General features: G+C 40.2%; 6 protein-coding genes across 10 annotated transcripts in view; 2 read left to right on the forward strand and 4 right to left on the reverse strand.

Moving 5' to 3' along the window:
* The first annotated feature begins 487 nt into the window (after positions 1–487).
* On the forward strand, positions 488–3,832 carry eif4ebp1 (eukaryotic translation initiation factor 4E binding protein 1). The gene is made up of 3 exons (XM_008418627.2): positions 488–947; positions 2,413–2,604; positions 3,285–3,832. Exons 1-3 carry the CDS (start codon positions 812–814, stop codon positions 3,314–3,316), a joined length of 360 nt encoding a protein of 119 aa, XP_008416849.1. The 5' UTR covers positions 488–811; the 3' UTR covers positions 3,317–3,832.
* Positions 3,833–6,074: 2,242 nt separating this feature from the next.
* On the reverse strand, positions 6,075–7,803 carry spaw (southpaw). The gene is made up of 3 exons (XM_008418629.1): positions 7,518–7,803; positions 6,380–7,167; positions 6,075–6,299 (listed from the first exon to the last, which is right to left on the reverse strand). The coding sequence occupies exons 1-3, from the start codon at positions 7,801–7,803 to the stop codon at positions 6,147–6,149; spliced, it is 1,227 nt and encodes a 408-aa protein (XP_008416851.1). The 3' UTR covers positions 6,075–6,146.
* Positions 7,804–8,721: 918 nt separating this feature from the next.
* On the reverse strand, positions 8,722–12,614 carry LOC103470289 (deoxycytidine kinase-like). Its single transcript, XM_008418631.2, has 7 exons — positions 11,626–12,614; positions 10,884–10,993; positions 10,595–10,794; positions 10,230–10,377; positions 10,020–10,135; positions 9,284–9,383; positions 8,722–9,114 (listed from the first exon to the last, which is right to left on the reverse strand). The coding sequence occupies exons 1-7, from the start codon at positions 11,963–11,965 to the stop codon at positions 9,088–9,090; spliced, it is 1,041 nt and encodes a 346-aa protein (XP_008416853.1). The 5' UTR covers positions 11,966–12,614; the 3' UTR covers positions 8,722–9,087.
* Positions 12,615–12,721: 107 nt separating this feature from the next.
* tcn2 (transcobalamin II) lies at positions 12,722–17,414 on the reverse strand. The gene is made up of 10 exons (XM_008418630.2): positions 17,251–17,414; positions 16,968–17,035; positions 15,347–15,536; positions 15,088–15,257; positions 14,624–14,776; positions 13,964–14,136; positions 13,692–13,866; positions 13,420–13,600; positions 13,221–13,339; positions 12,722–13,106 (listed from the first exon to the last, which is right to left on the reverse strand). Exons 2-10 carry the CDS (start codon positions 17,023–17,025, stop codon positions 13,045–13,047), a joined length of 1,281 nt encoding a protein of 426 aa, XP_008416852.1. The 5' UTR covers positions 17,026–17,035; positions 17,251–17,414; the 3' UTR covers positions 12,722–13,044.
* A 310-nt stretch (positions 17,415–17,724) lies between these two features.
* ccdc117 (coiled-coil domain containing 117) lies at positions 17,725–22,065 on the forward strand. Of its 2 annotated transcripts, none has more exons than XM_017306921.1 (6): positions 17,725–18,007; positions 18,232–18,426; positions 18,523–18,567; positions 19,575–19,808; positions 20,128–20,268; positions 21,203–22,065. In XM_017306921.1, exons 2-6 carry the CDS (start codon positions 18,332–18,334, stop codon positions 21,438–21,440), a joined length of 753 nt encoding a protein of 250 aa, XP_017162410.1. In that variant the 5' UTR covers positions 17,725–18,007; positions 18,232–18,331; the 3' UTR covers positions 21,441–22,065. The 2 variants fall into 2 exon arrangements, with proteins under 2 accessions (XP_017162410.1, XP_008416854.1); XM_008418632.2 differs by having other exon boundaries at positions 17,726–18,007; positions 18,520–18,567.
* Positions 22,066–22,873: 808 nt separating this feature from the next.
* The window catches only part of LOC103470651 (rho-associated protein kinase 1), an 8,617-nt gene continuing 4,863 nt past the window's right edge, over positions 22,874–26,627 (reverse strand). For 2 of the 4 annotated variants that reach the window (XM_008419262.2, XM_017306920.1), the window contains 8 exons: positions 26,495–26,561; positions 26,091–26,204; positions 25,305–25,508; positions 24,506–24,568; positions 24,214–24,410; positions 24,093–24,119; positions 23,883–23,949; positions 22,874–23,792 (listed from right to left, as the gene is read on the reverse strand). In XM_008419262.2, the coding sequence (XP_008417484.1) occupies positions 23,679–23,792; positions 23,883–23,949; positions 24,093–24,119; positions 24,214–24,410; positions 24,506–24,568; positions 25,305–25,508; positions 26,091–26,204; positions 26,495–26,561 (853 nt within the window). In that variant the 3' untranslated portion in view covers positions 22,874–23,678. The remainder of the gene's footprint in view (positions 23,793–23,882; positions 23,950–24,092; positions 24,120–24,213; positions 24,411–24,505; positions 24,569–25,304; positions 25,509–26,090; positions 26,205–26,494; positions 26,562–26,627) is intronic. The other 2 variants (XM_017306919.1, XM_017306918.1) reach the window with 2 other exon arrangements.

Consider the following 26,627-nt stretch of genomic DNA (forward strand, 5'->3'; position numbering starts at 1 on the left):
ATATCTTATTTGCAAGTAGAGAAACATCCACAGTTGTGTCAACAGAACACCAAAAGATTAGTATTTTAGGATATTATAATATTTCTTAGCATAAGATTGCAAAATATTTTGAGATTTTAATGCTATAACTTAACTGGTGAAATCTAATATTAAGCTAAAACGTATTTAAATTTTTAAATAGCCCATTTTCTATGTTCATTATTGTGTATCTTGAGTTCCACAAAAAACTAATTTCAAGCCGAACCCAAACAATTTATCAGCAGCTATATTTACAAGTTTTCACAGAATCCGACAAAAAATACGATGTTTGCGTGTGTGTGTGTGTGTGTGTGGGGGGGGGGTGTGTGTGTGTGTGTGTGTGTGTGTGTGTGTGTGTGTGTGTGTGTGTGTTTTAACGGAGTTTGTAGACATAATGCAACTCTCTGCAGCGATTATACCTGCACAATCTGCCAGTAGAGGGCGCAGTGGGTCAATTCTGCTTATTTTTCTTAGCAGTACTTCCCCCTGCAGCCTGTCTGGGTGTCTGTCTGAGTGTTGTTTTGTGTGCATGTGGAAGCAAAGTGTGCTGAGGGCCTTGTAGCAAAGATCCTCGACACTTTCAGTGAGTGTGAGACGGTGGTGATATGAAGAACTCAGACGGTGTTCTTGATTTGCACTAATGAAAAGTAGATGTTTATTTTTATTTAGCAGAAAGGAGCCATCCTGTTGAGCCAAAACAGCTTCTGTCACTCACCCTGGCTTTTGTTCTAGACTTCTTCGCTGGTTCATGTCACTTAGTTAGCTAGTTTAAGTTCATTACAGTTGAACGAAAATGTCCACCGACTGCCAGAAGACAACTGCCAAGGCCATCCCGTCGACCAGGAGGGTGATCATCAACAACGCGGATCACATGCCCCACGACTACTCCACCACCCCCGGAGGAACCCTGTTTAGCACCACTCCTGGAGGTACGGACAGTACTGCCTGCACACATAATATTTATGCATATAAATACGACTAAGGGTCTATTCCTGTGCGTGCAGCCTCAAAGCACCACCTTCAAAGAGCAGCTTGGTTGCGTTGTGTTCATGCTAACTCCTCGAGGACTGCCACAGTCAGCTGGTGGCTCTGCTGCAGCTAGCTGCTAACGCTAGCAACAAACGCGAAGCAGTCTTTCTGAAGCACTTTATTGTTGTTATCCTTTCAGTGGGGGTGATATGCTTCAGACAAAGCTTTTCCTTTAAGTTGGATGTGTTGAAAGTTTAATTTTTCATTTTATCTACGATCTTGATCAATAGCTGCAGTTTTTTTTAAGGATTTAACCTCTGCTCTCTGAGTCACATGGCCAGATCCCTGCAGCTTCTGTCACCATAGATATGCAGTTGTCTCTGTGTTTGTGTGTGTGTGTGCCTTACAGGTGATCTGTAGAGGGCGCTGTCGTCTCAGAGGTTTTCCTTCAACCTGCTGCAGTACTCTTTTTTTTTAAACAGAGGTCCAAGTTCAGTTTTAGATAGTAGTTCCAAGTTTTTGAAGTGGGGAGTTTGGGGACCGATTAAAAGCATTATTGACCTGCAACATATAACCTTCATTTAATATAATCCAGATTAGTTAATGGTGGAGAAATGAAACATTTTATCTTCAAGTTTATAAAAACTGCCTTCACATGATACAACACTTTTAGCTAAGTATACAAGTATGTCACATAAACTGAGAATATTTCATGTGTTTTACTCATACAGTATGTAACATAACATCCAAGACAGTCTAACTTTAAACAATATTCTTTTTTTTTTTAACTCTGATTCATTTTACAAAACGAATGTCTTTTTTACATCCTGGTGCCTGACTCATTAAGAGTCAGTCAATAGGTTTGTGTGTGTGCATGTTTCACTGTTTCTCAGCAGTTTTATGCCCTTTCACTTCTGTTAAATCAACCGTCGTTCCTAATTTTTATTGAGTACAGTGTGCACTATGTACATACAGTCAAAATGTGTATTTGACCGTATATTTGGCTTAAAAAAACTACTTAAAAAATACAAATTTGTCTGGAATTTGTGTTGAACGATGACTGTTTAATCTAAAGTTGTTGTTTTTAATATACTTTACGCGCTAGTGATGATTAGAGTAAGTAGTTAGTTGTGATACACACTTCACTTGCTGCCTGTAAAAAGATTACAAATCCCCAATGGATGAACAAATTTTCAACATATCTTTGCTTTAGGAGACACTGTTAGTCAAGAAAGAAAAATGTCTCAGACATATCCTTTGGTCTGTTTGACTTATTCTGAATAACTATTATATTGGCAGCTGAGTTTTGGTCTTTAATTGGCTGCTTCGTTCTTTTCAGTTAATTAGCTCATTAGCTGATACAAGGTGTCTGTTTTTTCTCTTGCGTTAAAGTTTTTGTGATGCCTGTCCTTTTCATTTGAACAGGAACCAGGATCATCTATGACCGAAAGTTCCTGCTAGAGTGCCGCAGCTCTCCGCTGGCCAGGACCCCTCCTCGAGGTTTGCCCCCCATTCCAGGGGTCACCAGTCCGCCATCCAAAGGGCCCAAGGAGAAGACTGTCAACGGGGAAGTCGAGAACAACAACTCCATTTCTGCTCCTGAAACGAGCAATGCTGGTATGTTCACACCTCAGACAAACATTACATGATGACTAAAATGTCTCTGGATGCTACAGTTTAGATAAGATGCATTGAGGTCATGGTTGCTGTTCTGTTTTTCCAGCTCCATCACTGGTGTTTGCTAATGTTCTCTTTGCCAGGTTTATTTTCCAACTTTGTCACAATATCATGCAGTTATATGTTAGATTGACATATGGTTAACAGTTTGGACAAATTCAAGAGATTCCATTATTTTTGGAAAATGATAAATTCCAGTAGCCCGGGCCACCACTCAGGGCTGGCTTATTGGTTGCAGAACCAGTTCATATGGTGGAAATGCAAAGAACTGATTCTCAGAAAGTTTAAAACCAGTAAGCTCTCCATAGGTTAAGAGTATTGTATCTATTGGGAGATGAATCTTTCATTTGAGGCAGTAGCATTTGCTGCTTTTTATGCGGATGGTAATGCCATTTTATGTCTTTCATTGCAGAATGGCTTAAAGAGAGACACATATGTGAATACTGAATGCTTCAAATGCTGTGGAGTGACTGAAAATGCATCAAACTAATCAAACATTAGCTCTAAAAGTGGAAGTAATAATCAATATTTATTTTAAATCATTTTTATCTGGGGGTGAATATTGTTATGAGGATTTGTGTGTATTTTTCGATGAACAACATTTGTTCTGTGTTTTGTAGGTGAAGACGCACAGTTTGAAATGGACATCTAGGCAGAGCTGGGCGATGACTACGTTGTGACAAAGAGAGATGACCAGAAGCACCCGGTGATTTCAGTCTGTCTTCATCATCATGTTGTTTCAACATCCATCATTTTCACTCTCATTTGGTTCTTTTGTGCAGAACAAAGCTGTTTTCTGTTTGCTTCAAAGCTCAGACCAATTTTCCTTTTTTTTTTTTTTTTCTTTAACGTGAAAGCGTGCCTTCCTGTAGTAGCTTGCGAGTTAAAAATCACCACTGAAAAGTACCTAACAACAGCAAAGCCTCATCGATGAGTAACCTAAGCACTTGAAGGAAAATCCAGAGCTAATCCTCTGAATATACATTCATTCCAGAAGCGCTTGTCGCTCAGTGTGGTTCCATAATCCTGCCAGCTGTCTTCAGATGCTGCCTTCAGATACTACACCTCAAGTGTTACATAAAGAATGTGAAACTTTTTTTTTTTTTTTTTGATGTCACAAAACAATTTTCACACGGTTTGTGGGTTGAATAAAGGAAACAACGAGTAACCTGTTTTCTCTGTAGTCATTTTTCATTGAACACCAAGGGTTTTTTTTTGTTCACCTCTATGAAAAGCAGATGTTTTCCTGATAAACATGTATGAGTCTTTATACTAGATATCAGAGTACATGTGCAACCAATATACATTTCACTGGGATAACTTGCCGGCTCCTGAACCTCCTGTGCCGCCGGTTCAATGCGAGTGGTTTCAGAGGAATTCCTCCAAGGAGCCGCTGGGGGCTGATAACCTCAGCCAGCGGCCTGAATAAAGAGAGGTCAATATACAAGTGTACATAGCAGAAACTCCCACCTTCCATTCAACATTTCACTTCAAGGTGAATCCTGTTGGATTCATTTTACACAGATCTCTAAACAATTTTTTCAATATGAAAACTTCTGAATCCTGGATGAAGCACAATTATCCACGTGCTCAAACATATATTGTAAATTCAACTGGATAAACATGCTACAGTTTTATTATATTTACATGTTTACTATGACCTGTTGGCATATTTTAGTGTCTAACATTCATACTCAAAAATGAAGAACAAATTATTGGATTTGTTTGGATTAAATCATGAACACATACGAGGAAGGCTTCACTTGAACTATGACAATGGCTTTAAAAAATCTGTTGTATTAGGGATGGGATAAAATGGTGCATTCAGGACGGGTTAAAGTGTGGGAGGTGTCACTTTTGACTCATTTTGTGGTATTAAAGTCCAATTACACTATCAGTTTTCATAAAAGTCTGCTCACTTATTGTCACCCATCTGCCAGATTAAAAGCACAAAATATCTGCAATATATGTAGGGCCTTGCAAAAGTATTTACACCCCCGTGAACTTCTTCACACTTTATGCCACAAATTGAAATTGTAGTCCGATTTTATTGTTGTAGCCCAACAGAAAGATTATGAATAATTACAAATGAGACATAAAAATGGCTCATGTATTTAATAGCTTTTTAAACATTTTTAATATTAAAATAATTGTTGACTTCATGAATGCATGTTCTCAAGTATTGTTTTCATCTAAATGCCCAGAAGAAACGAGTTAAATCACAATAACCCCTAAAGTTTGCGCTCTTTCTCGTCTTGTCTTGGGTAAACGTGGATCGAACAGTTTCAGCTGATCAGTTCCAGTCGTTCCCAGGTTTGCCTCCTCACAGTGGCTTCACCCTGCTGGTTCTGAGTCTCTCCATTCCTCCACGAGTCTTTGTTTGTTTGTGTCACCTCTGCTTCCTGACTCTCCATCCCCCGTCGGCAGGATAAACAAGCACTGCTGCCTTCTTTCTGGTCCATTGATCCAGAGAGGTTTCTGTAGTTTTAACCCTTGTGCCTGTTGTTCACAATCAACAAAAGAAGCCTGGATAAGGAGGACAGCTAATGACACCTGTAATGGGCGTGCTGTAAAGCGTTTGAGATGTGGATTGCTGAGGTGAACGAGGTAATCATACTGAACTGTTAGCTGGTTGGGAGTCAGCAAAGAAAAAGTGTGATGAATATGTGGGTGATTATCTGTTAACTGGTCGAGAAAAAGTGATTCCAACAGTAAATCTGACTTTTGTGTGTTGTGCACTTTATTCTACCCTCTGATTCACTACTTGGCAGAGCCGCCTTTGACTGCAGTTACAGCCGCAGTTTTTGTTGTTGTTTTTTTTTTACCAACTTTGTGCATCTAGAAACCAAGATTTGTCCATTTGAGCAAAGGTCAGACTCAAACCCTATGAGGCCTTCACAGAACTGCTTAAATATTTTAACTTTAATAACCAGTTAGGTGACTTGATTGTGCTGGTTTTTATCTACGAGTCACATTACACTGTTGACGCGTTCATTTAAATACTTTTAGAAGGTTCTGTGTTTAGTTCTGTATAGTTTTGGTGTGACTCAGTGAAAAAAAACAACTCAAAAACGAGGTTTTGGAAAGTAACGGCTGTGTAAATTGAACTATATAGTTGGTTTAAGCGGCATCAATTTATAGCACTTGAACATTTCAGTATAACACTCTCCCTGAAGCTATTTGTTAATGATTTAAGCTTACCAAATTGAATTAATTAAAAAAAATTCTATATTCCAAGACCATGTGATCAAGAATAAGCCACATAATCCAACACATTTATCAAAATAAAATATTTTAATATATTCCTTTATGTCTTATATACAAACATATACATTATAATCTATAAATAGACAGATTATTCAATTTATTTCAACACAGAGATGCTTCCAGTAGAGGGGAATGACAAGAAATGCTATCATACTTGATAATTAATGTTACATGCAAACAAAAACACAACAACTCAGGTTTATGCAGTAATCCTTTCAGTGGCAGCCGCACTCGTCAACAATCATGTCCTCGTGGTGCCGCAGGGTCAGGTCGTCGTTCTCGTAGTACAGCATGGAGAGCGGGGTGAGGCGTGTCGGCACGCAGGAAGGGCAGGACACTCTTCCTGGGTTGTGATGTCTCAGCAGGCTCTGAAAGTTAACAGAACATTTCAAATGAACAGGTCAACGGCTGCACAGTCAGTCAGTCTGCTCTGTCGTCATCATCTTACCTGCATGTAGGCGTGATTGGTGGGGTTGAAGGACTCGTCCAGAGGGATGGGACACTCTCCCTCACAGCGATAAGCGTTGTAGCGCTTCGGATGCACGATCCACTCATCCCAGCCAATGTGGTCGAAGTCTACCCACATGTCCACCTTGCGACACAGAGGCCCCTGAGCCTGCTCCACTGCGGGGGCCACGGTAGGTGCAGCTCCATCGGTAACCCTCAGGCCCAACATTCGGTTCCTCTTGTGGCGCCGGCTTTGCCTGTCGCTCTTGGCCCTGTTGGCTGTCACATACTTGGAGTTTTCCACAGTGTGAATGAGACTGTAGGCTCCAGAGGAATCCTGGGGCAGGTTGTGTTTGGAGAAGATGACCATCATCACCCGGTTTGTGGTTGGATGTTGTACTTTTCTTTGACTTCTTCCCAAGATGTCTTCATCCCCAGAACCACTCCCGCCGTCTTTCTGAGTCACCCCTGAGCCCTCTTGGTTCAACACTGCATCTCCCTGGTAAAGCCAGTATTTCAAGAGTCTCGTCACATTGAATACCTTCCAGGAAGATTTTGTACTGCTCGGCGTTGCGCCAAAGCTCCCCAAGAAGACAGGCTCCTCCTGGCATGAAGTCCCATCCGGGTCACAGCTGTGCTTATGGGAATGATATAAATCCACAGTGGCACGGTGAGAGGCAGAGAAAGCTGGGAGTCGGATCTGAAGCTCTGCTAGCTGGACCAGCTCACTGGTGGAGATGGAAGACATGTCAAAGGTGACCATCCATCTGTCGTCCACTTGATGACAACCTTCAAGAAAAACCAGGAGAAAGAGAAATCAAACTGTGACACTGCAAGTCTGAGCGAATGTGGAGAGGCCAGGTTGCTGGACAGATGTCAAAACACTGAAGTGAGAGGGGAAACGGGGCAGGATGTGTATTGGACCCCCCCTGCACAAGGCCGTCTGTGGGCTAATATACAACTGCCCCACATAAAACAGAACCAGCCTTTAAAGTCCAATAAGCATTTTGACACTTGCTGAGTTGTAAAAAGGGAGGGATTGTTAACACAGATAAACAGCCAAGGAGCTGCTGGATGACAGAAACTAACAGTCAAGGTGTAACAGTCCTGAATGTTTGAACAAAAAAAAGTTTACCAACCTTTGGCCGCTAGACTCAGGACAGAATCCGAGCTGTAAGCTGACAGCAGGTCCCGTGAAGCTGCAAAGGTGTTGACAGTCAGTGAGGCGATGGAGTCGGCGGCACTGAAGGAGCGGTATAGCTGCATCATGTACAAAGGAAATCTACTGCGATGATTAGTTGACATGTTTCCGTGAGCTGAACCGTTCTCTAGGTGTGTGTGATGTCTACGGGTCCGCGTCGAGACAACGGCTCCAAAGGTGTAGAGAGAGAGGATGCAGAAGACAGCCAGGACTCTGCACTCCATTTTAGCTGAAACTCTCAAAGATCTGCCTCAGTCTGTCCGTCCTCCAGCTGCTCCAAGGCACAAATGATGTTGAGTGCAGATGGAGCTGTAGACTGGCCTTTTATAGTGGACAGCTGCCCTTTGATGACCCCTGACCACTGCAGGCATCTTAACGGCTCCTCTGATCAGCAGAGCACATCAGAGGGCCAGAGAGTAAGCTGCTTTTAGCCAAGGTCATTGTCCTGTCAAACTAACTTTTAAATGCAAAACATGTTATATTGTTATTGACACCTTTTTTACAATGACTTGCAAACGTGTACCATTGCTCTTACCCTCTCAAAACCAAGTCACCTTACAACCAAGAACAGAACAGAAAGCTAAGCTTAATAACAATCTGAAAAGTGTCACATCTACTCCCTTTTACTCAGATACTTCTAAATAAAATTGAGAGCAAACAGCAGATTGAGCCGTTCTAGTTCCACTGGCAGATTATTTCACTTTTAACAAGTACTTTTTAATCAATATTAAGGAGTTATTTACTTAAAACAAGCTCCTTCTGAAAAAGGTTGTTTGAAAGTCAGTTATTAAGATATTTTAGTGAACCTCAGTCTTGTTAGAAAGATTGCATGGAAATCATTTCATATTCCTGCAGGTCTGATAGTAATTATGTCTGGGTGTGGAAAGTGAATTTGAACTCAGCATTTCTAAAAATATAGTTTATGACTTATTTTTAAATTTCATAGTGTGTTTGTGTGTTTTACTTTTTTCACAGTGTGCCATTTCTTTTTGTTTCATTAATAAGTGAAATCATCATTTGAAAATAAATATTTTTGTATGTATCATTTTCTTTGTCCAAAGTTCAAAGGGTATGAATAGTTTTTCATGACATTGTATAAAGATGCTCAGAAAAAACACAAAGAATAAACAAACTCCTAGCAATAAAAAAAAAACATTTTTATTTAGTCAACAATGTATAAGGAATCCACACATACAGATCCTCACTAAACACTTTGTGGTACTTTTCTTTAGCTTATAATTATTACTTGGTATAAAAACTGCTGAATTTATCTGCATGTATTGTTTGAAAAAATAAATATTTTAACAGATAAGAGTATTTATACAGTTCAAGAATTCTGGTTGGAAAACAGTGTTGTGAGAACTAACAAACAAATGAAACTTTAATAAAAAAAATGTAACAGAATCATTAGAAGTGAAATGTTCATATAAAGACAGTGGTACAGTGCTCTTTTGCTTATTTTGATGTCTTTTGTTGCCCTCTGTTGGAGACTCTTCAGGTGCATCTTCTCACAAAGTTTTAAAGAAGTCCTTCACCTGAAAGTGTGAAAAGGTTATTTAGGATCACGGTGGATTAAAAACACGTACACATCTTAAATTCCATTAAAACATAAATATTAGTAAATGTATGAGATAAAGCACATTAGAGACCCCATGTGGCTCACATAGGTACAGCAGCCATGAGATTGAAAAGTCGGAAACTTACCTTTGCTATAAACAGCTCCTGCACCTTGGGATCCCTATTAAATGCCAAACTGGCATCGAGCTGCAACACAGGGATCTTTGTCAACTTCTCAATGTGTATCCTAAGGTTAAAAAGAGCAAAGCTGTGTCAGACACATACATTAAAGGCTTCAAATACCACACGATGCTGACTGCCATTTGCTCTTACAATAATTACTGCTGAAAAACTTAAATACTCAATTCATGTTACAGTCATGGTGGTAAGACGAAAGCGTGTTTAGAGCTAAATAAAAATCAATGGTCTTTTACAGAGCTCTAAAATGAGTTAAATTACAACACGGTTAGCTTGGCTACACGATCAGAAACAACAGAAAATGCCATGAAGTCATGACGGAGGAAGACTGCTCTGTAAGGCAGATAGGAAACTGTAGCTCTGAAGAGGAGCTGCGCCTCAAAGGAGGAGCTAAATCCACCCAGGAGTTTTGCACAGCTGGAGGGTTGCCCCGGGAGATTAAAGAATTTCTCAAACATACATGAAAAAAATGAAAGCAACACTCCAGGGAATAAGATTATAACATAACGTAAAGCTTAAAAAAGTAGATTTTCCATGATACCGTCCCTTTAAATATCCTTGAACGTGGTAAAGACCAGACTACTTTTCACATATTGTACACGTATTGAAATACACAGAAGGTGCAATTTTGTTTTATCACAAATGTATTTATTTATTTGCTGCAGACACAAGATGCGTTTCTTACTCAGTACTCTTCTCTACCAGCCACTTCTCATGCTGCCTATGCAGCGTTTCCAGGTACTCCAGCTTCACTCCCTCCTCCTCAGGTCTTCCCCGTGACTTCAGACGCTCCATGCATATCTGAGAGAAGCAAAGTTGCTTGCGATTTCTTTGCAAAGTTTTGAATTCAGAGCAATAAGAAGAAAAAAAAACAAAAAAGATCTTACATCCATACCTTGGGTGAGCCTCTGAGGTAGATGATGCCCTCCAGCGCCACCCGGTGTCCAAACTGCTCCACCATCAGGGAGTGCCAGTCCTGGTAGGTCGCCCATTCAGTGGCATTGATGCAGCCCAGTTCAAACATGTTCAGAGCAAAGACGTATCTGACAGAGAAGATTTAAGGTTAGTTCTAAGTAGGCAGAATAAAGCTACATAGGTGGATCTCACTCTGAATTCACCAAATATAAATCAAACACAATACTTGAAATCCAGAATGTGTACTCCTGCCCGGGAACTCTGGGAACCACAGTTTATTTAAAAGGACTGACGCTTAAAAGGACAGACACGGACATGGGTGAGTCTTGAAATAAAATGTTTCACCTGTCACTGTAGACTGAGCGCTCATACACCTGGACAGGGGTTTCCTTTGCGTTGAGGAGGCGAGCGGGAGGGGGCTGGAGCTGTATCCTCATTCGGCTCACACAGGAATATGTTTGAAATGTGTAGGACCAGCGCTGAGGGTCCTGATACATCATCTCCAGCAAGTTGCTGACTGTTGCTTGGGGTGAAGCATCCATTTCCTGGTAAATAAATGGGAATAATTTACTCTTATCTTCCTCTTTTGTCATACCAAATGGTCAAATGGTGTTTGGGAGAAAAATAATTTCACCTTTGAGGTCTTGATCTCAATGTTCTGCCATTTAACGACAGGCTCTTGCACCACCTCCCAGTCTGTAGAAACCGACTGCAGGAGTTTTGCGAAGGTTGACTTTCCAACAGCTGTTAGGAGAAAAGCCCATGACATAGAAGCAATTATTATGCAGTCTTCCCATTGTGCAGTTCTTTAAATTTCTCATCACCCGTACACATTGTACCATGCTAATTCCTTCACCAGGATAATATGATCCTGATTTTTGTAAGACATAGAATGTCTTACAAAAATATACATACGCCTTGAGCTTTTAGTTTTTCTCAACCAACAACAAACCTATAAATAAAATTTATTGGGATTTTATGATAGGCCAAGAGAGTAGCTCATAATTGTGAAATGGAAAACAGATAATGCACAAATTGTTGTTCAAATTGTTTTGAAAATCAAAACCGAAAAGTGTGGTGTACATTTGGATTCAGTCTTTTTCTTGATTTTGTTTTAGCACTGGTGTTTATAGAGGCCATATTTTTGCAGTGCAGGACACAGATTATTCTGAGTTGTGTATCCCTGCAGCTCTTTCACAGATGATTGCCTCTGAAGACTTTTGCCATGCAAAATTATGACCTATGACATCATACTGAGGTATACTACTATATGAAGATCTTTACAATAACTTTATAACTTATTTTATATCTACTAGTTTTTCTCAATTACAACGGACTCTCTGTAGTTATACAACTCAAAGATCCAATGATCTTACCGACGTTTCCCTCGATAGAAACTCTCTTCACTCGCGATGCACCATCCTTAGATGAACTCGAGTAGTTTTTAGAACAAGAAATACTTGGATCCCCTGTGTTTTTATCCATAGAACTGCAGATAGTCGTCCTTCCTCTCTTAAATGAGCTTTTTGGTGGTTTCCACAGTGTGGATGCAAACCTCCTGAGCTGTGTCAGACCTGAACACCGTTTCTGGATTTCAGAAACCCGGTGTAACAGAAGGAGTCGGTGGAGGGCAGCCATCAGGATATTCGCTTTAATTTTTATGATATCAAACACTTTTCCGAAGTTGTCCTGTCTCTTATTAATCAGCAGAAACATCACCACGAGATGTGCTCATGAAAGCTAGCTCTACCCAAAACATCCTAATGTAACATCAACTATCGGAGCAAATTAAAACGTCTTTCTACGCTTGTAAAACATACTTTATTTTGATTATAAAAGTCAAATTTCAGTCTCACATAAGTCACTCCTCGTTAGCACAACTCTGAGTTAAATTTTGTAACATGTGCCAGTTGATAAACGCTACCAGCGTAGCGTTAGCAACTAGACGCACTTCCGGCATAACATCATTCACTTTCACAATAAAAGCCTTTCAGCAACCATGTTATTTCCTGGACGCTAAATGCGTATTTCTTGATTTTATGTGTCAGTGTAAAAACTAAATGTCAAAGGTGATGTTGCACAGGGAGAATATCATCTTTATGCATCCGAATATAACTGAAAAATTTATTAATTTAAATTAGACAGACAGACAGATAGATATCTCACAGCTTTGTTCAGTCTGTCATCTAAACATCAAAGGAGTAGGCAAATCTACCAAACCATGTCTAGCTACATAAAGTGGCAGACTGCTTATAAAACAATATTCAGAGTTTTGGAAATTATGGAATCTCTTAAGACCTAAATACAATTGTAAACCTGTGGTAAGAGATTTCTTTAACCAGTCTGACTGAAGCTTTGGCTATTCTTCAAGAAAAATGGGCAAAAACGTCAGCCTTGAGTTGTACAAAACAGATAATCTGTGAATACTTATGCCAGATTGAATCACTTGTTCACAAAATTATTGTAACTGTATATTCTTTAATATGTCACCACAACTTTATTTTGTTTAAAGAACATAACCAAGATTCAAAATCCATTTTATGAAAAAAAAAACTAGTGAATATTCATTCATTCTACAAAAAAAATTAAAAAAAAAACATTTTCAGAACTGAAATAAAAGCATTTACATTAAAATCTATCACAGAAGTCCAAAATTACAGTTTTATGCAAGCCATTTATGAATGCACAAATAAATGATAGCAGCAGACAATTTACCTATAATCACAAATCAAAATAGTGCCAGAAAACATTTGAAAGTAAAGAATTTGTAAGTCATAGTAGTTGGAGCAACATTATCAGTAACTTGTGTTTTTGATGGTGATCTTTTGAGTAGCGTTGATCTTGAAGTCGCCAACACCTGAGAAAATTAAGTATTTTTATTACATAGCTTCAGGGAATTTAACATACTACAGTAATTAATATTGCTGAATGTCACTGCAACAAGTGTGTGTGTGTGTGTGTGTGTCTTTACCCTCAGTGAGAGCCGTGCCATCGGAAGAAAGGTGCCAGTATCTGCGGTCGCTTTGTCTGGCCTGCTCTCCGTTTACAGCGCTCAAGAATGGTCCCCACAGACTGGATTCCTTCTGAAATCTGCCAAGCAGGATCAGGTCTTACTCACTTCAGCAGTTTTGACAGAAAGTGACTTGCTGCGGCTCATTAAACGAACTTACGTGAAGCCAACATTCTTCCTCTCAAGCAGCTCCAGGGCTTCCAGCAGGGAACTGCCCTTTGGCACGTCAACAGAGTGTGCAGCTGCAGCTCCACTAGCAGTCACCACTTCCACCAACACTTTCACTTTGGTCTCACTTGGTAAAACCACAGCAGGGTTTACAGGCTCCAGCACCAGTGTGTCTGCAAAAAGAAAACATGTGAAATAAGAAACAATACCAATCAAAGTGACCAAAAAAAAAAAAAAAAAAGCTGGAAGCAATGCTGCACACACCGTCCTCATTGAGGCAGTCCAGGGTTTTTACCGACAGGTAGGTTTTCCTCTGGAGCGCCGGCAGAGTCTGAGAAATAGCCATGGGGTTGTGGTAGGTGTTGCTTCTGGCAGCTGTTCTCATCGCCTCGATTGAGACAGAACAATCTCCAACCTCGCTGCCCATTGCCAGTAAAGCCTGGAATGTCAGTAAATCAAGCATGAGTGATTTTTAAGGTTTGATGGATGCAGAAACAAGGGAAGGTGGTGAGGAGAGAAAACAAATAACTTCTTACTTGAACTGCCAGACCCGTGCTGAACTCATTGCCAATATGACCGTCAGATCTACGAGAGGCCAGAAGCTTCTGCTTGATCTTGTTGAGAGTTAAATCCAGCTCTTCTGAATTGTGTGCATATGACCCAGAGTTCTTTACGCACTGAAGGGCCATTCCAGCCATAGCATTTGTATCTAGGAGGGACAGAAATATTGAATTACAAAACAAATAGAGATTTAAAAAAACTGAAAAACAACCTGGCCTGCATGTTGTCAATATGTTATTACAATACCAGATTTTAAGATGCGAAAGAGCTAAACTGATTCCATATATTTTGTTGCAATCATCTTATATATTTCAGCTGAAAAACAAACAATTTCTTTAAATAAAAAAGTGCAATAATCCAGTTGCATAATCTGCAGTCTTAAACTAATAGTTTTCTATTCAGTCTTCTTTGGTAGGACTCCATAAGTACGCCACATCTTGACTTGATAAGATTTGCCTAAACTGGCTTGCAAATGTTCTCCACATCGGAACAGTTTATTATTTGAATAGTACATCATCAATGGCGTTTTTTAAATTACTACTCACAGCTATTTTATTTTACAAATCAAAAACCGGGCAATTTAATCCACTTTACAGGACTGAGTCCAAAGATTTTCAACAGCCCCTTTAACTCACCAATACTCTCGGTTTCCCCATGTATGAACTGCTCATTTTCTGCTGCTTTGATGAGCTTGTGGCTGACATGGTTGTTGACCCTTATGCCGCTCACACAGAGAGCAAGCACACCCAGGCTGTACTGGTAATAGTTGGTCAAAGGCCGATGACTGACTGCAAGACGAAAGAAAAAAAAAGACTAAATGACATAAAACTTTCCTGAAGTTAGAAAAAAATTATGCTTTTTTGGCATTATGGTGTTGTGCTGAGCTTGAATTAGTTAATAGTTGCCCTATTCCTGGATAATGTTATGCTAGTTATGCCTTTAACTGTTTCATTTTTGCTGTTCAGCGTTTTCAGAAACAGTTTTCTTTCTGACAGACAATTCACAGCAGTGTACTCTGACCTCATGCCGCAGGACAGTAAAGCAAGTTTCTGCAAACGTTTAAGAAAAAAAAAACTGAACCTGTGAAGGAAAATCTTACAGGCAATGTGCTCTTTCTCCTGCTCCATCTGCCTCTTCAGGTGTGTCAGGAGTGTCTCGCTCTTGTCATTTGCAGTGAAGCTGATGGTGTTGAGGTCATAGCAGGAGGACTTCAGGGCCAGACTGTACAGCGCCATGGTGCCAGTCACAGCCTGGCCGTTTGAGAGTGAGCTGGAGGACATCAGACAAAGTTATAAACAGTGGATGTTCATAGTTTCACATATAATGTCAATGAACTGTTATGAAACTTGGAAAAATACGTTTGAATGTCATTGTGAAGTTCATTTTTCAGTTTGTTGAGGTGATCTGTCTCCTTGGCTTGGTTGTGGTGATGAGACAGCCGAAGAGCCAGGTGCACGCTGGGATTGGGAAGTCCTTCCGGGCTTTCCAGAGAACGAACGAGATTCCTGTTGAGTGTCAGGAGCAGCTCAGAATTGGATCCTTCAGTATCTGGAACAAATTTAAAAAAAAAAAAAAAAGGAAAAAAAATTACAGGGATGTCTCTCTCTGTATTGTTGCTGACATCAACAAGAACTTCTGCAGCATTGCGAAACCCCAAGAAGCTGCATCAGTAGTTAAGATTAAGAGGAAATTACAGAATCCCTCTACCCAGATAAACTCAATGCAAGTTAAAAAAATTGCATGAGATAAAAATAAAAACACCTTTCTACTCTGCCGCTTGTGGTCGTTTCTAAAAGGTTCAGCATTCTACAGATTTGTTCAGTTTTTGGTGGAGCTGCCTGCAGGTGCATCATTCAGTAAATTGGATGGCATGAACTTGCTCTAAAATAGGGTTATGATGCTTTGATTTTTATCTTTATATAGTTAAAGATAGACACCAAATAAATATACGTACCCCAAAATTAAATTATGAAACTGGGACTCAGCACAGCCAGGCCCTCTTTCTTATTTGGAACTGACCTAGACATCATTTTGTGGAGGTGGCCTCTGTTAGATTTACTGACAGACAATTTGGGGCATCATCTGCAGTAATGCAGGTGCTGCATCTGTAAATGTGAATAAAGAGCTCCGCAAACAAGCAATGCTCTCTATAATGATTGGTCAATAATTTATCTCTGACATATGATCATGAGATAAACGTCATGGTTGAATGGACGAGATCCTAGGTGCAAGCAACTAATATAAACTTCTGTACAACGGATTCAGGTAAGGAGCTCCATAAGCCATCAGAGGAGCTCAAAAATCAGGAGCCATTTAAGATGCTGTGGGGATCTGACCAGGATACCTTCAGGATGCCTCATTTTGGACATTTTTAAAGGCACATCCCAATGGGAAGAGACCCCAAGGCTGCGCAAGAACTTACCAGAGGGGATCAAAATCTCCTCTGGCCTGAGAACACCTTCAAGATCACCCAGTATGAACTGGAGAAAGTTATGAGGAAAGATGTCTGGTCTACTCTCTTCAACCTGCAGGCTGCTTATTGTCTCATAAGAGGAAGAATGGATGGGCCTTAGCAATGACATTAGTCTCAAAAAGGTTACCATGCACATTGACTGTGCTTGTTCAACTCAGTAAAATAAATAAGAAAAAAATCTATAAAATCCTACTTCTATTTTAATGCTAACCCCGTCCCTACGCTTCAACAAAAAAAAAAAAAAAACACTCAAAATTACTGACTTCTTCATATTATACTGGATAAAAAATTTCTGAAACGTTTTTGTTTCTTTTTTTAATTTTAGATTTTTATCCTTAAGCCTGAAGCGCTCAAAGGGTTTCTGCCAACTGGGCGAGGTGGAAGAGTCAAAATTTCGAAGATTGCAAAATCTGAGAATTTCCAGACTTGGTTGCATCACAATTCAGAAAGTTTTAAAAAGTGTTTAGTGTTTTCAAGATACAAATATAAATTTAAACGCTACTTACCACACGGCTTGCTAGAGGCAAAAGCCAGCAGTCCGGTAATAATTACTAAAGCCAACATTCTGGCTGTCCTAAAAGAAAACAAAATAGAAAAATTGAATAACACAAATATTTGCATGACATTGAAGCATTTCACACTATTAGAACAGTATAATCTGGAAATATTAGCAAAATATAGACACAACACTGCTGCTACCTAAACCAGTAAGACATTGTTATAGCAGTAATGTCGTAATGGATTTGCTGTTAACTTTAACAACATAGCTTGTATAGAGTAGCTTTTTACCTCCTGAGTATCCGATGCAAAGAATCAATGCTGAGTGGGAGAAAAACAGAGAGAGAAATGCTTATAAACGCTTCGGTCTCACATGACCCATCATCTGAGATGACACAACTTTGAAAAAGTTGAAGAGTTCACCGTATCTTTAAACAGCAATACAACAGGAAGTTGGAGAACCATATGGAAGAGTTAGGTGATTGTGATTGGTTAGAATTCGAGGCGCTTGTGAGACTGAGCCAATCAAAGTTAGAGTTATATAACTTTATCACTGTCACTTTAAAAAGTTTGAAAAGCAGACCCTTTTAAAAATCAAACAAGAATTAGATATAATTACTGGTTCTTCACGCAGATCTGTTTATGTTAACTTATTGATGTAACCGATTGTGCTGACGGAAAAGAGTCTGTGTCGAGTGTGGCATAACTACGTTACCCATAATTCAGCTGTGCCTCGTGCGTAGCTCACGCTCTTTCTAGAACCTCGACGAGTCTTCCAGCGTAAGTGTTTTTTTCATTCGACGTCAGGTTGACCCGTCCTACTTTCAAAACCTTTCACACACACCACACACAATAAGGCGTGTGGTCTATTAGCCATTTCTGCTTAGCCGAGGTTTAATTATTTTATCGGGTCATATCACATTGCGTCTGCAGATGCTGTTATTGCCTGCTAATGACCGCATTAAACAGAGAAACCTCGAACTGTGCGGAGAGGACCTAGCTAAACATCGACAGCAACAAACGGCGAGGGGGCAGGGCAGGTTCACAGGTCAGTGCTTTAACTTGTGTTTTTCTGAACTTGTGCAAAAATATTAGTCACCTCAATGAGAATTTTATCACAATGCATTGTTTAGATAAATAATACCCCAACCAGATACAGATGAAAGCCAAGAGATAAATTCCGTAGTGGCATGTTGGTGACAGCTACTACGTTGTAGAAAAATGTTTGTTTTTTTCAAGCTGATCTAATTAGCATCAGTTCTGATCTTTCAGATGAACACTTCTTATAACCACCTGCCTCAAATCAGCCCTTCCACTGGTTCTTCATGCACACCCTCTTCCCTCGGCCAGTGAGCTGGGGTGTCTACCAGCCATGTATTCATTTTCAGGCCCCACCACTCTGCCTGAATTTGACTTGGGACCTCCGAGTACCTCAGACAGCCTTCAGAGAGAACTAAACCCAGACAGGTATGGTACTGATTGGTATGTTTTGGACTCAAGTTGACCATGAATGCATACAGGAATGTTTTGTTTTTTGACATATTTGTCTCTGCTCCACAGCAGCTGGGAAACGAGACGCTTCCGTAAGCACAGAAGACTAGATGATGAGTAAGTGAGCAATGTGTTCAATCAATCAAATTTTATTTGTATAGCACATTTCAGCAGAAAAGCATTTCAAGGTGCTTTACATAATTAAAGAAAAAAATATATAAACAGTTTGTGACATTAATAAATGGATGAAAAGTAAAGATAAAAACCTTAAAAAACATCGAAGACATCAAAACCCTCACTCTAATCCTAATTTAGCCATAAGCAAATCTAAACAGGTGGGTTTTAAGTTTAGATTTAAAGGCACCCAGTGTTTCAGCTGTTTTWCAGTTTTCTGGAAGTTTGTTCCAAATCTGTGGTGCATYGAAACTGAATGCTGCTTCTCCTCGTTTGGTTCTGGTTCTGGGGATGCAGAGCAGACCAGAACCAGAAGATCTGAGGGGTCTAGACGGTTGGTACAGCAATAACAGATCTTTAATGTATTGTGGTGCTAAACCGTTCAGTGATTTATAAACTRAYAAYAGTATTTTAAARTCTAWTCTTTGAGCTACAGGGAGCCAGTGTAGGGACTTTAAAACTGGTGTTATGTGCTCTATCTTCCTGGTTTTAGTGAGAACGTGATTAATAATTGTAACCCTAGAATCACATAAAACTTTATTTTAATTTTATGTGATAGATCAGCATAAAGTGGCACATATTTGTGAAGTGGAAGTTTTTAATGTTTTATTTTACAAGTAAAACTGAAAATTATGATCTGCATTTGTTTTCAGTCCTCCTGACATCGTTTTTGCAGGATCATCTTTTGCTGAGATGCTTCCATGTTGCTGTACACATCTTGATGCTAATAAGCTGATCTAAATCAAGTTGGATAGAGAAAGTCTGATGAATTTGTAAAAGTTGCCACTTTGCATTTCGATCTGCATTTGGCTGGCTATGAGCTACTTTGTTTTGCTCTGTCTCATGAAATCCATTGGAAAATACACAAATGTTGTGTTTTTAATGTGACAAAATGTGAATGTGTAAAGGCTCCACACAGGCATATCCTAACATATTTTCTGCTTTGTCAGGGGTTGCAGTGCCAAAAAACGGAGGTTAATGCCTGAAACAGAAGTGGATATTTTGGCGAACAGTTGTCCTGCTCTGTCAGCACAGCAAGTCCCCCTTGCTCCTCCGCAGCCATGTTCAGCACATCAGAGCCTCACTTTGCCACAGCCCTCTTCTGTCCAGCCCCGAGCTGAGATGGAGAGTCCCTGCATGGAGATAGAAGCGGCTCACAGGAAACTGCAGGAGATTGAAGACAGGTGTGGAGCAACTTTGTGCCTGCTTGTCCTCAAGTTGAGTCAGAAACATAAAACTACTAACACTTGTGCATTCATGCATAATCCACTGTTGGACCTTCAGACCAAAGTCCAAACTTTGGGTGATTTTTCACTTACTTTTGCTTCCACCCTTAGCAATATACAAATTTCCCATTGTGTCCTGCAGTTCACTCCATTTATTTCAAACAAAGGGCTTTGTTTCACTAATCAGTTGTGGTAGTTTTTCTGTTGGGTTCAACATATGACTACCTTGTGTGGCTGTATTTTTATTTTTTTTCACTATGATTTTGATGTGTTGCAGAATAATCCTTGAAGATGACGACGAGGATCTTGACGTAGAGCCGGTCCCGAGGCGGCCGGTTCTGGTCATCTCAGACAGTTTGAAGGAGGGCCTGCAGCGCGGCATCAGTGACATTCTCCCCCAAACTGTGGCCCAGTCTGTGTACGTGCTCCATGCTCATTTCCATAATCCTTTGGTAACTCCTGAAGTGTTCAGCACCGTCCACTGTTACTTTCACCACTTAGTGTATCTGCCCTACTGAAATGACGTGTTCTCCTTTGTTACTGGTTTTGAAGAGTAGCTAAGACAAAAGATCTTCTAGTCATATTTATTCTCCAGGGAAACATGGATTACTACATAAAAGTTCATGGTGTTTCTGATCATTCTAAAACAGTTAAAAAGGCTAATAGATATTGTTAGGAGTGCTTTTATGTTTTTGAAAAATACACTGCTAGCATTTCTTTTGTAGTTTCCGGCCCCCGCTTTGTAATTCATGAGTTATGCTGTAGTAAACTACAAACCCTGAGATGCAGGAAGCAACAAATCATCATAACTTCAACTTATCAGAATACATTTAAACTTTTGCACATACCTTTAAAATACCTCCAAAAGAATTGTTCTCCTAAAATCAGAACATTTTGTTATGCTAGCCTGTCTGCTCCTTCATCATTGGAAAATGTAAAATAAGTCGGGTTTTACATTAACATGTTATGGCTATAAAGCAAAGATATTGTTAATCATTATAAACTGTTAAAGTGAAATTTTACCAGATGGTAATTATGTTAAATCTTAGTTAAGCTTTATTATGTGGTCATAAAAAGGAAGTAGATCTAATTTACCGAAACTTGAAGAAACGCTGATTTCTTCCCCCCCCCCCGCCCCCCTACATTTACACAAATTAAAACCAAATTTAGTTTTAGTGAAGGAGTCAAGAAAGTTCCAGAAAATTAGCTGCATTTCTAGAATCTTCTGAGATCTTCATAAAAGCATTTTCGGAGTTTAATAAATTTGCGTTTGACTATAACAATTACCTATCTAAATGTTCATCTGCTGCAACTTTTTTCCCCTCCCGCTCTTCCCTTCCTCTTGACCCCAGGAGTCCTTCAGGCATGGAGCTGGTCCTGTGGCGTCCCCCAGAAGATCCCTTCTGCCAGAGGCTGAAGGACTCGCTACAGAAGCAGCGTAAACAGCAGACTCTCAGCCGGCAGCTCCCAACTCCGTGTTCGTCTCCCAGTCCGCCCCTCAGCCCCTCCTGTCCACCTGCAGAGACATGCGCGCCCATGTACAGCTTCCCTGTGCTCCACAACTCGGGGGAGGAGGACATGGAGATTTAACCTCGAAGCCAAAGTGAAAGACTGGACAAGCGTCACAGAATAAGCTGACCGTGTTGTGCTCTCCTGTTGATCTTGAGCTTGTTTGTGCATCATTTATTTGCCACACATTGTTTTCTGTGGACAGATATGTGAGGATTAACTTTAACAGTGTTATTGATGTAAACCTTGAAGGCCTGTAAACTTGCCGCCTTACTAACGTTCAGTCATAAGTTAGAGGCATTTTGTACATATGACTGACCAGCAGCACACTGGTGTAATGTAAATATGACTTATGTTACTGTTGACCATAAGTGTGCAACGCCTGGATCTTCTCTGCAAACTTTAGGGAGTCCCGACAGAGCACTAAAAGCCAGACTTCCTGTTTACCGTCATATCGTGGTGGAGGAGTAATCCTCCTCTGTCACAGAAACGCTCTCTGTGAACTTTGACTTTATGAAAGAACTCAGTTGTTTCGTGATAGAGGAATAATCTTCCTCTGGTTCAGATATTTGCCACATCTGTGACCTTTGATTACTTTGCAATGAATTCTTCAAAGGCATTTTTTTATGACTTGCGTAAACTTTGCATTTGTACATTGCCATGAAGCATTGTTACTTTTGTTTTATAATAAAACATGGTTCATGCAGAGGTTTTCAAAAACATTTCTCCAGTTTTTTTTTTTTTTAACACTTGCTTAACTCTAGAAGTTAAAATACATTGTTAGGTTGCTGCTGTTTATCAGTCAAAATAAGGATGCCTGACCACTAAAATGAATTTGTCTGGCTGACCTCAGATTAGAATATGAATAAGGTCATTTCTATGTTCCTGTTTCTAAAAGCAAAAATAACAGAATTATTTAATTTTTGTCATAAAGGCACACAGCTAATAAAAACCCAGTTTGTCAGAAAATTTGAATATTTTCTTTCATAGTTTTATTATTTCTTCTACAGCAATGTTATGGCCAACACAGTTTTAAGACTCAAACCAAACAGCAATGTCTCCTGTCATTCTTTTTTTTTTAATTATGTTCAATCTGTGGTTGCCAGGGTATTTTATGTTTCCACATTTGAGCACTACAAATATCTGCTGTACATTTACGGTGAGGTTTTGATGGATGAGTCCCTGTGATGAAGTGGCGTCTTGTCACCATTTGACCTCTAGAGATAAGCAACAAACTCAGATGAGCTAGCAAAAATAAGCAGCTAAAAAGTTTATGAATCAATTTTCCAAATGGGCTATAAATTATTATATTTCTGGAGATCTTAGTCTGGATGATGACACATGAACAATTCATCGTGCTCTAGTTCTTCAGAACGGAGGCGTGGCTGTACGGTTAAAGCTGACATGATTAATATGCGCTGGCAGGAAGGCGTCCCTTTCTTTTCCTGAACATTTCCGTAAGTCATGATGTCATTATTTAGTTTGGCTTTGGCATGTAAAACATTACACAAGGGTTTCCTCACACATGACAGTTTTATTAGGTTATTTAACAAAAGTGGCATGATTTAATTCACAGTTCACAACTCATTCACAGTTCACCGTGTCGACAGGCCACGGAAGATCCCTTTTCCTCGGCGCAGATGAATGCTGCCTTATGTCACAGTGACCTGCCTTTTATTCTTCTATCACATGCAGATGTAACAGTGAGTGAGTCATAATGACTGCCACTGATTGGCTTTAAAATACATTCAACGTAATTTCAGTTGTGCGGTTTTGGAGTCATACCACAAAGAATGCTTTTACAAGGAATTAACTCAGTGGGACCTGAATATTAATCCACTTTTTTTTTTTTAATTTTTAAAATTGGCATGGCAGGTCTCCTTTTCCTTCCTCTTCTCAACGTTGCCCTAATTTTAGTCTATTATAAAACATGAATGAACCAAATTTATTTGTGCTTTTCTGGAATGCTTACAGCTCCTAGCACTTTACACCAGACTCTTAACAGTCATTCAAACACACATCAGTAGGGGAACTTGGGGTTTAGTGCCTTGCCCAAGGGCATATCATCATGTGGGAATCAAACCCTCAACTACCACTGAGCCTCCATCGCCCACAGGAGAGTTCGTCGTTGCATTTCAGAAAACTCCAAGGGGTGTAAATACTTTTGTACGCCACTGCACAGCCTGTGATTATACTTAGCAGGGAAATATCCTCAAAAATCTCCCTTGGGTAATTCCCCTCTCGCTGTTGTCAGAGAGGATCCTGATACATCAAAGCTCAGTGTGTCTGGGAAAGCCTGATTTTCTACCTGGAGCTGCTTCACTCTGCTCTGCAGGGAGCAAAGGAGCTGAAACAGAGAGACGTCTGAGGGGAGTGTGCAGCTGCGCAGACCACTGCATGATGCAAGTGGGAGCAAACAGCCTCCTCAGACTCCTGATGGAAGAAAGGAGAGAACAGGAACGGTGTTAGCGTGTTTGTTGAAGGAATAGGTGTGAAAGAGCCGAATGCTAACACGTCATCTACCTTTGCGCCAGACATGTTGCTGCCGTCGGGACTTGTTTCTTTCATCTTAGATGCATTCCTGTAAAAGCTGCCACAATAAAAAAAACAAAAAAACATTCCACCAGTAGGAACATACATGTTTAAGCCTACAGGTAATGGCTGCATCTACTGTGCAGTTTTACACTTAATACTTTTTTGTATTAGCTGGTTAGTTACTGTGTTATTTGTTACCTGCACCTCATCAGCGTCGTCTTGCACCTGTGGGATGGGAAAACGTTTTGAAAGTGTTGTCATGGGCGCGCAGCCACGACTGAAGTGAAACATGCATGAGACAAGGATGATTTTGCGTCACCTCTCCAGATCAGCCGTCAGCTGCTCGGTAAAGCCGTCTGCGAGGCGAGCCGCAGACTGCTGCTTCCGCTGAGCCATGCTGATCTGAAGCTGCCTCAGCTCCTGCTCCCGGGCCTTCAGCTGCCTGCAGAGAGACGCTGCCGCCCCTCCCTCAGACCCAGGAACACGTTTCAGACTGCACAACGCCTCAATGTGCTCCTCGACACAAGTCACAATAAAAAAAGAATTTCAGCAACTGCGTAAGACTATTTGTGTATGCTTACAAAAAATGCGTTTGTATTGAAAGTTTGCACCTGAATAAGACGTGCCTTTAAAGCTTGATCTTTTTCTTGCCTGTGGAGGCTCAGTTCTTGCTGCTGAAAGGAATATTAAAACATAGACATGCATTTACAGCGAGCACCTCAAAGACTCTTGTCCACTTTCAACATTTTGTCATGTTCCAAAGCAAATATTTTATAATATCTTAGGAGGATTTTATAAGCTCAATCAACACAAGCAGTGCATAATTAAGAAGCTGATTGAAAAAATATACTTTACATTAGTAACAGAGATGAAAACAGTCTGAAAAGTGTGGCATGCATTTGTTTTCAGAGAGTTTTTAATATAAGTCAAGTTGGGGAGACAGCGGTAGTCGTGTGGTAGACGATGCAAAACGTTATGAATGACTAGAAAAACACCCGACTTCATCCTGAACACACCATCGCCATCCTGAAATAGTGTTGGCAGCATCATGCTGCACAGATACTTTTCACCAGTAGAAACATGGAAACTTAAGAGTTTGGAGATGAATACAGAGCAAACCTGGAAGAAAAGTTCTTAAAGGCAGCAAGACTTTGGTAAGATGTGTTTTCACCAACACTCTCCCATCCATCCTGTCTGAACGAGATTTAAATATTTTGCAAAGAAAATATATTAGAAACCCATGTATCATTTCCCCCCCGCACCCATTTCACAGCTTAGTACAACGCTTTGTGATGAACTGTCACTTAAAAGCCCGATAAAACACATTAGCATTTGTGCAGTACAACTTAATATGAAGCTGTTGAAGTGTGAATACTTTTGCCGTGAATCTCAGAAATCCTCTGCTCCTACCGTCACTGCCTGAGCTTCTTCCAGCTCTCTGTAGAGCTGCAGCTCCCTCATCAGGTCGTCTCTCTCCGCTTGCAGAGAGTCTCGTTCCTCCTGCAGACCCGTCAGCTGCAGCTCCTTCTGCGCCAACATTTCGCCCAGCGTTCCCACCTCCATCCTACATTCTCCCAGTTTGTGCTGGAGCTCGCCAACTTGAGCATCAGGGGACTAAAAGTGAGAAGCAGAAAAGCAGAAGCAACATGTAACTTTTCACCCATCAACATCTAATGTGAAATAGAAAAAAACATTACAAACTGGTGAAATATTTATATTAAATGATATATCAGGATGCTGCATTAATCTGAACTGAAAAATTTAATTTTTCAACTCCTCAACTAGCACCACATTTTGAACAGAAATCATTGCAGTAGCTCAGAAACACTTCTAAAAAACAAACAAGCAAAAAAAAAAAAAAACAAACTGCACAGCTTTTTATTGGACCAAAAAAATAAAAAAAAAGAAGCATCTAACCAAGATCCAGAAAACTACTCCCTTCAAGACAAAAACCCAATTTTGGGCGGACTACAATAATGAGGGAGACTGTGGTCTGATCGATGACAAAGGACAAATCTTTATTTGCATCAAATGAAAACTGGACATTAAAGCAAAACCAAACTATAAGTGATTCAATTTCTGAATAAAACATTTGATTTTATTCATAGGCGGCAGGCGCTAACAAATCCTTCCAAAATTGTTTTATTCATATTTTGCACGGGATTTGACTTTGATGGTTAAAGAAGAGAGTGTCACCTCCTCAGTCTGATGCCTTTTCTCCAGCTGTTTCTGCTGACATGCACATCTGTTCAGCGGTGAGCTCCCTGGCTCCGCGGCCCTGTGCAGCTCCTCACGAAGCTCCTCCAGCTGCTGCTCCAGGAAGTCATTAATGAGTTACAAACATTTTCCAAACACATTCGCAGAAAAACAAATACATTTTTGCTCCCAATTTTGTCAAATCCAAGACAAATATTAACTCTGCCAAACTGGAAAAACACAAAGAGAGCAGCATTCCTGTGATCATTTATTATTTTGTTGTCAGTTGTGGTTTGATCCACTGCAGTGACGTTTTAATGCGATTCCGCTTGAGAAACGGTGCGAGAACGGAAGAAATCAAATTAGTCGTTTAAAACCAAAAACAGGATTTATTACTGAGCTACCTTCTTCCACCAGAACACAGTTTTCAGATGCGACTCGGTCTGACTCTGCAACTGCTGTAGCTGGTACCTACACACACGCACACACACACGCACACACACACACACACGCACACGCACGCACACACACACACAC

This window comes from Poecilia reticulata, linkage group LG9 (assembly GCF_000633615.1).
Source record: "Poecilia reticulata strain Guanapo linkage group LG9, Guppy_female_1.0+MT, whole genome shotgun sequence".
In the NCBI taxonomy this organism is placed as follows: domain Eukaryota; kingdom Metazoa; phylum Chordata; class Actinopteri; order Cyprinodontiformes; family Poeciliidae; genus Poecilia; species Poecilia reticulata.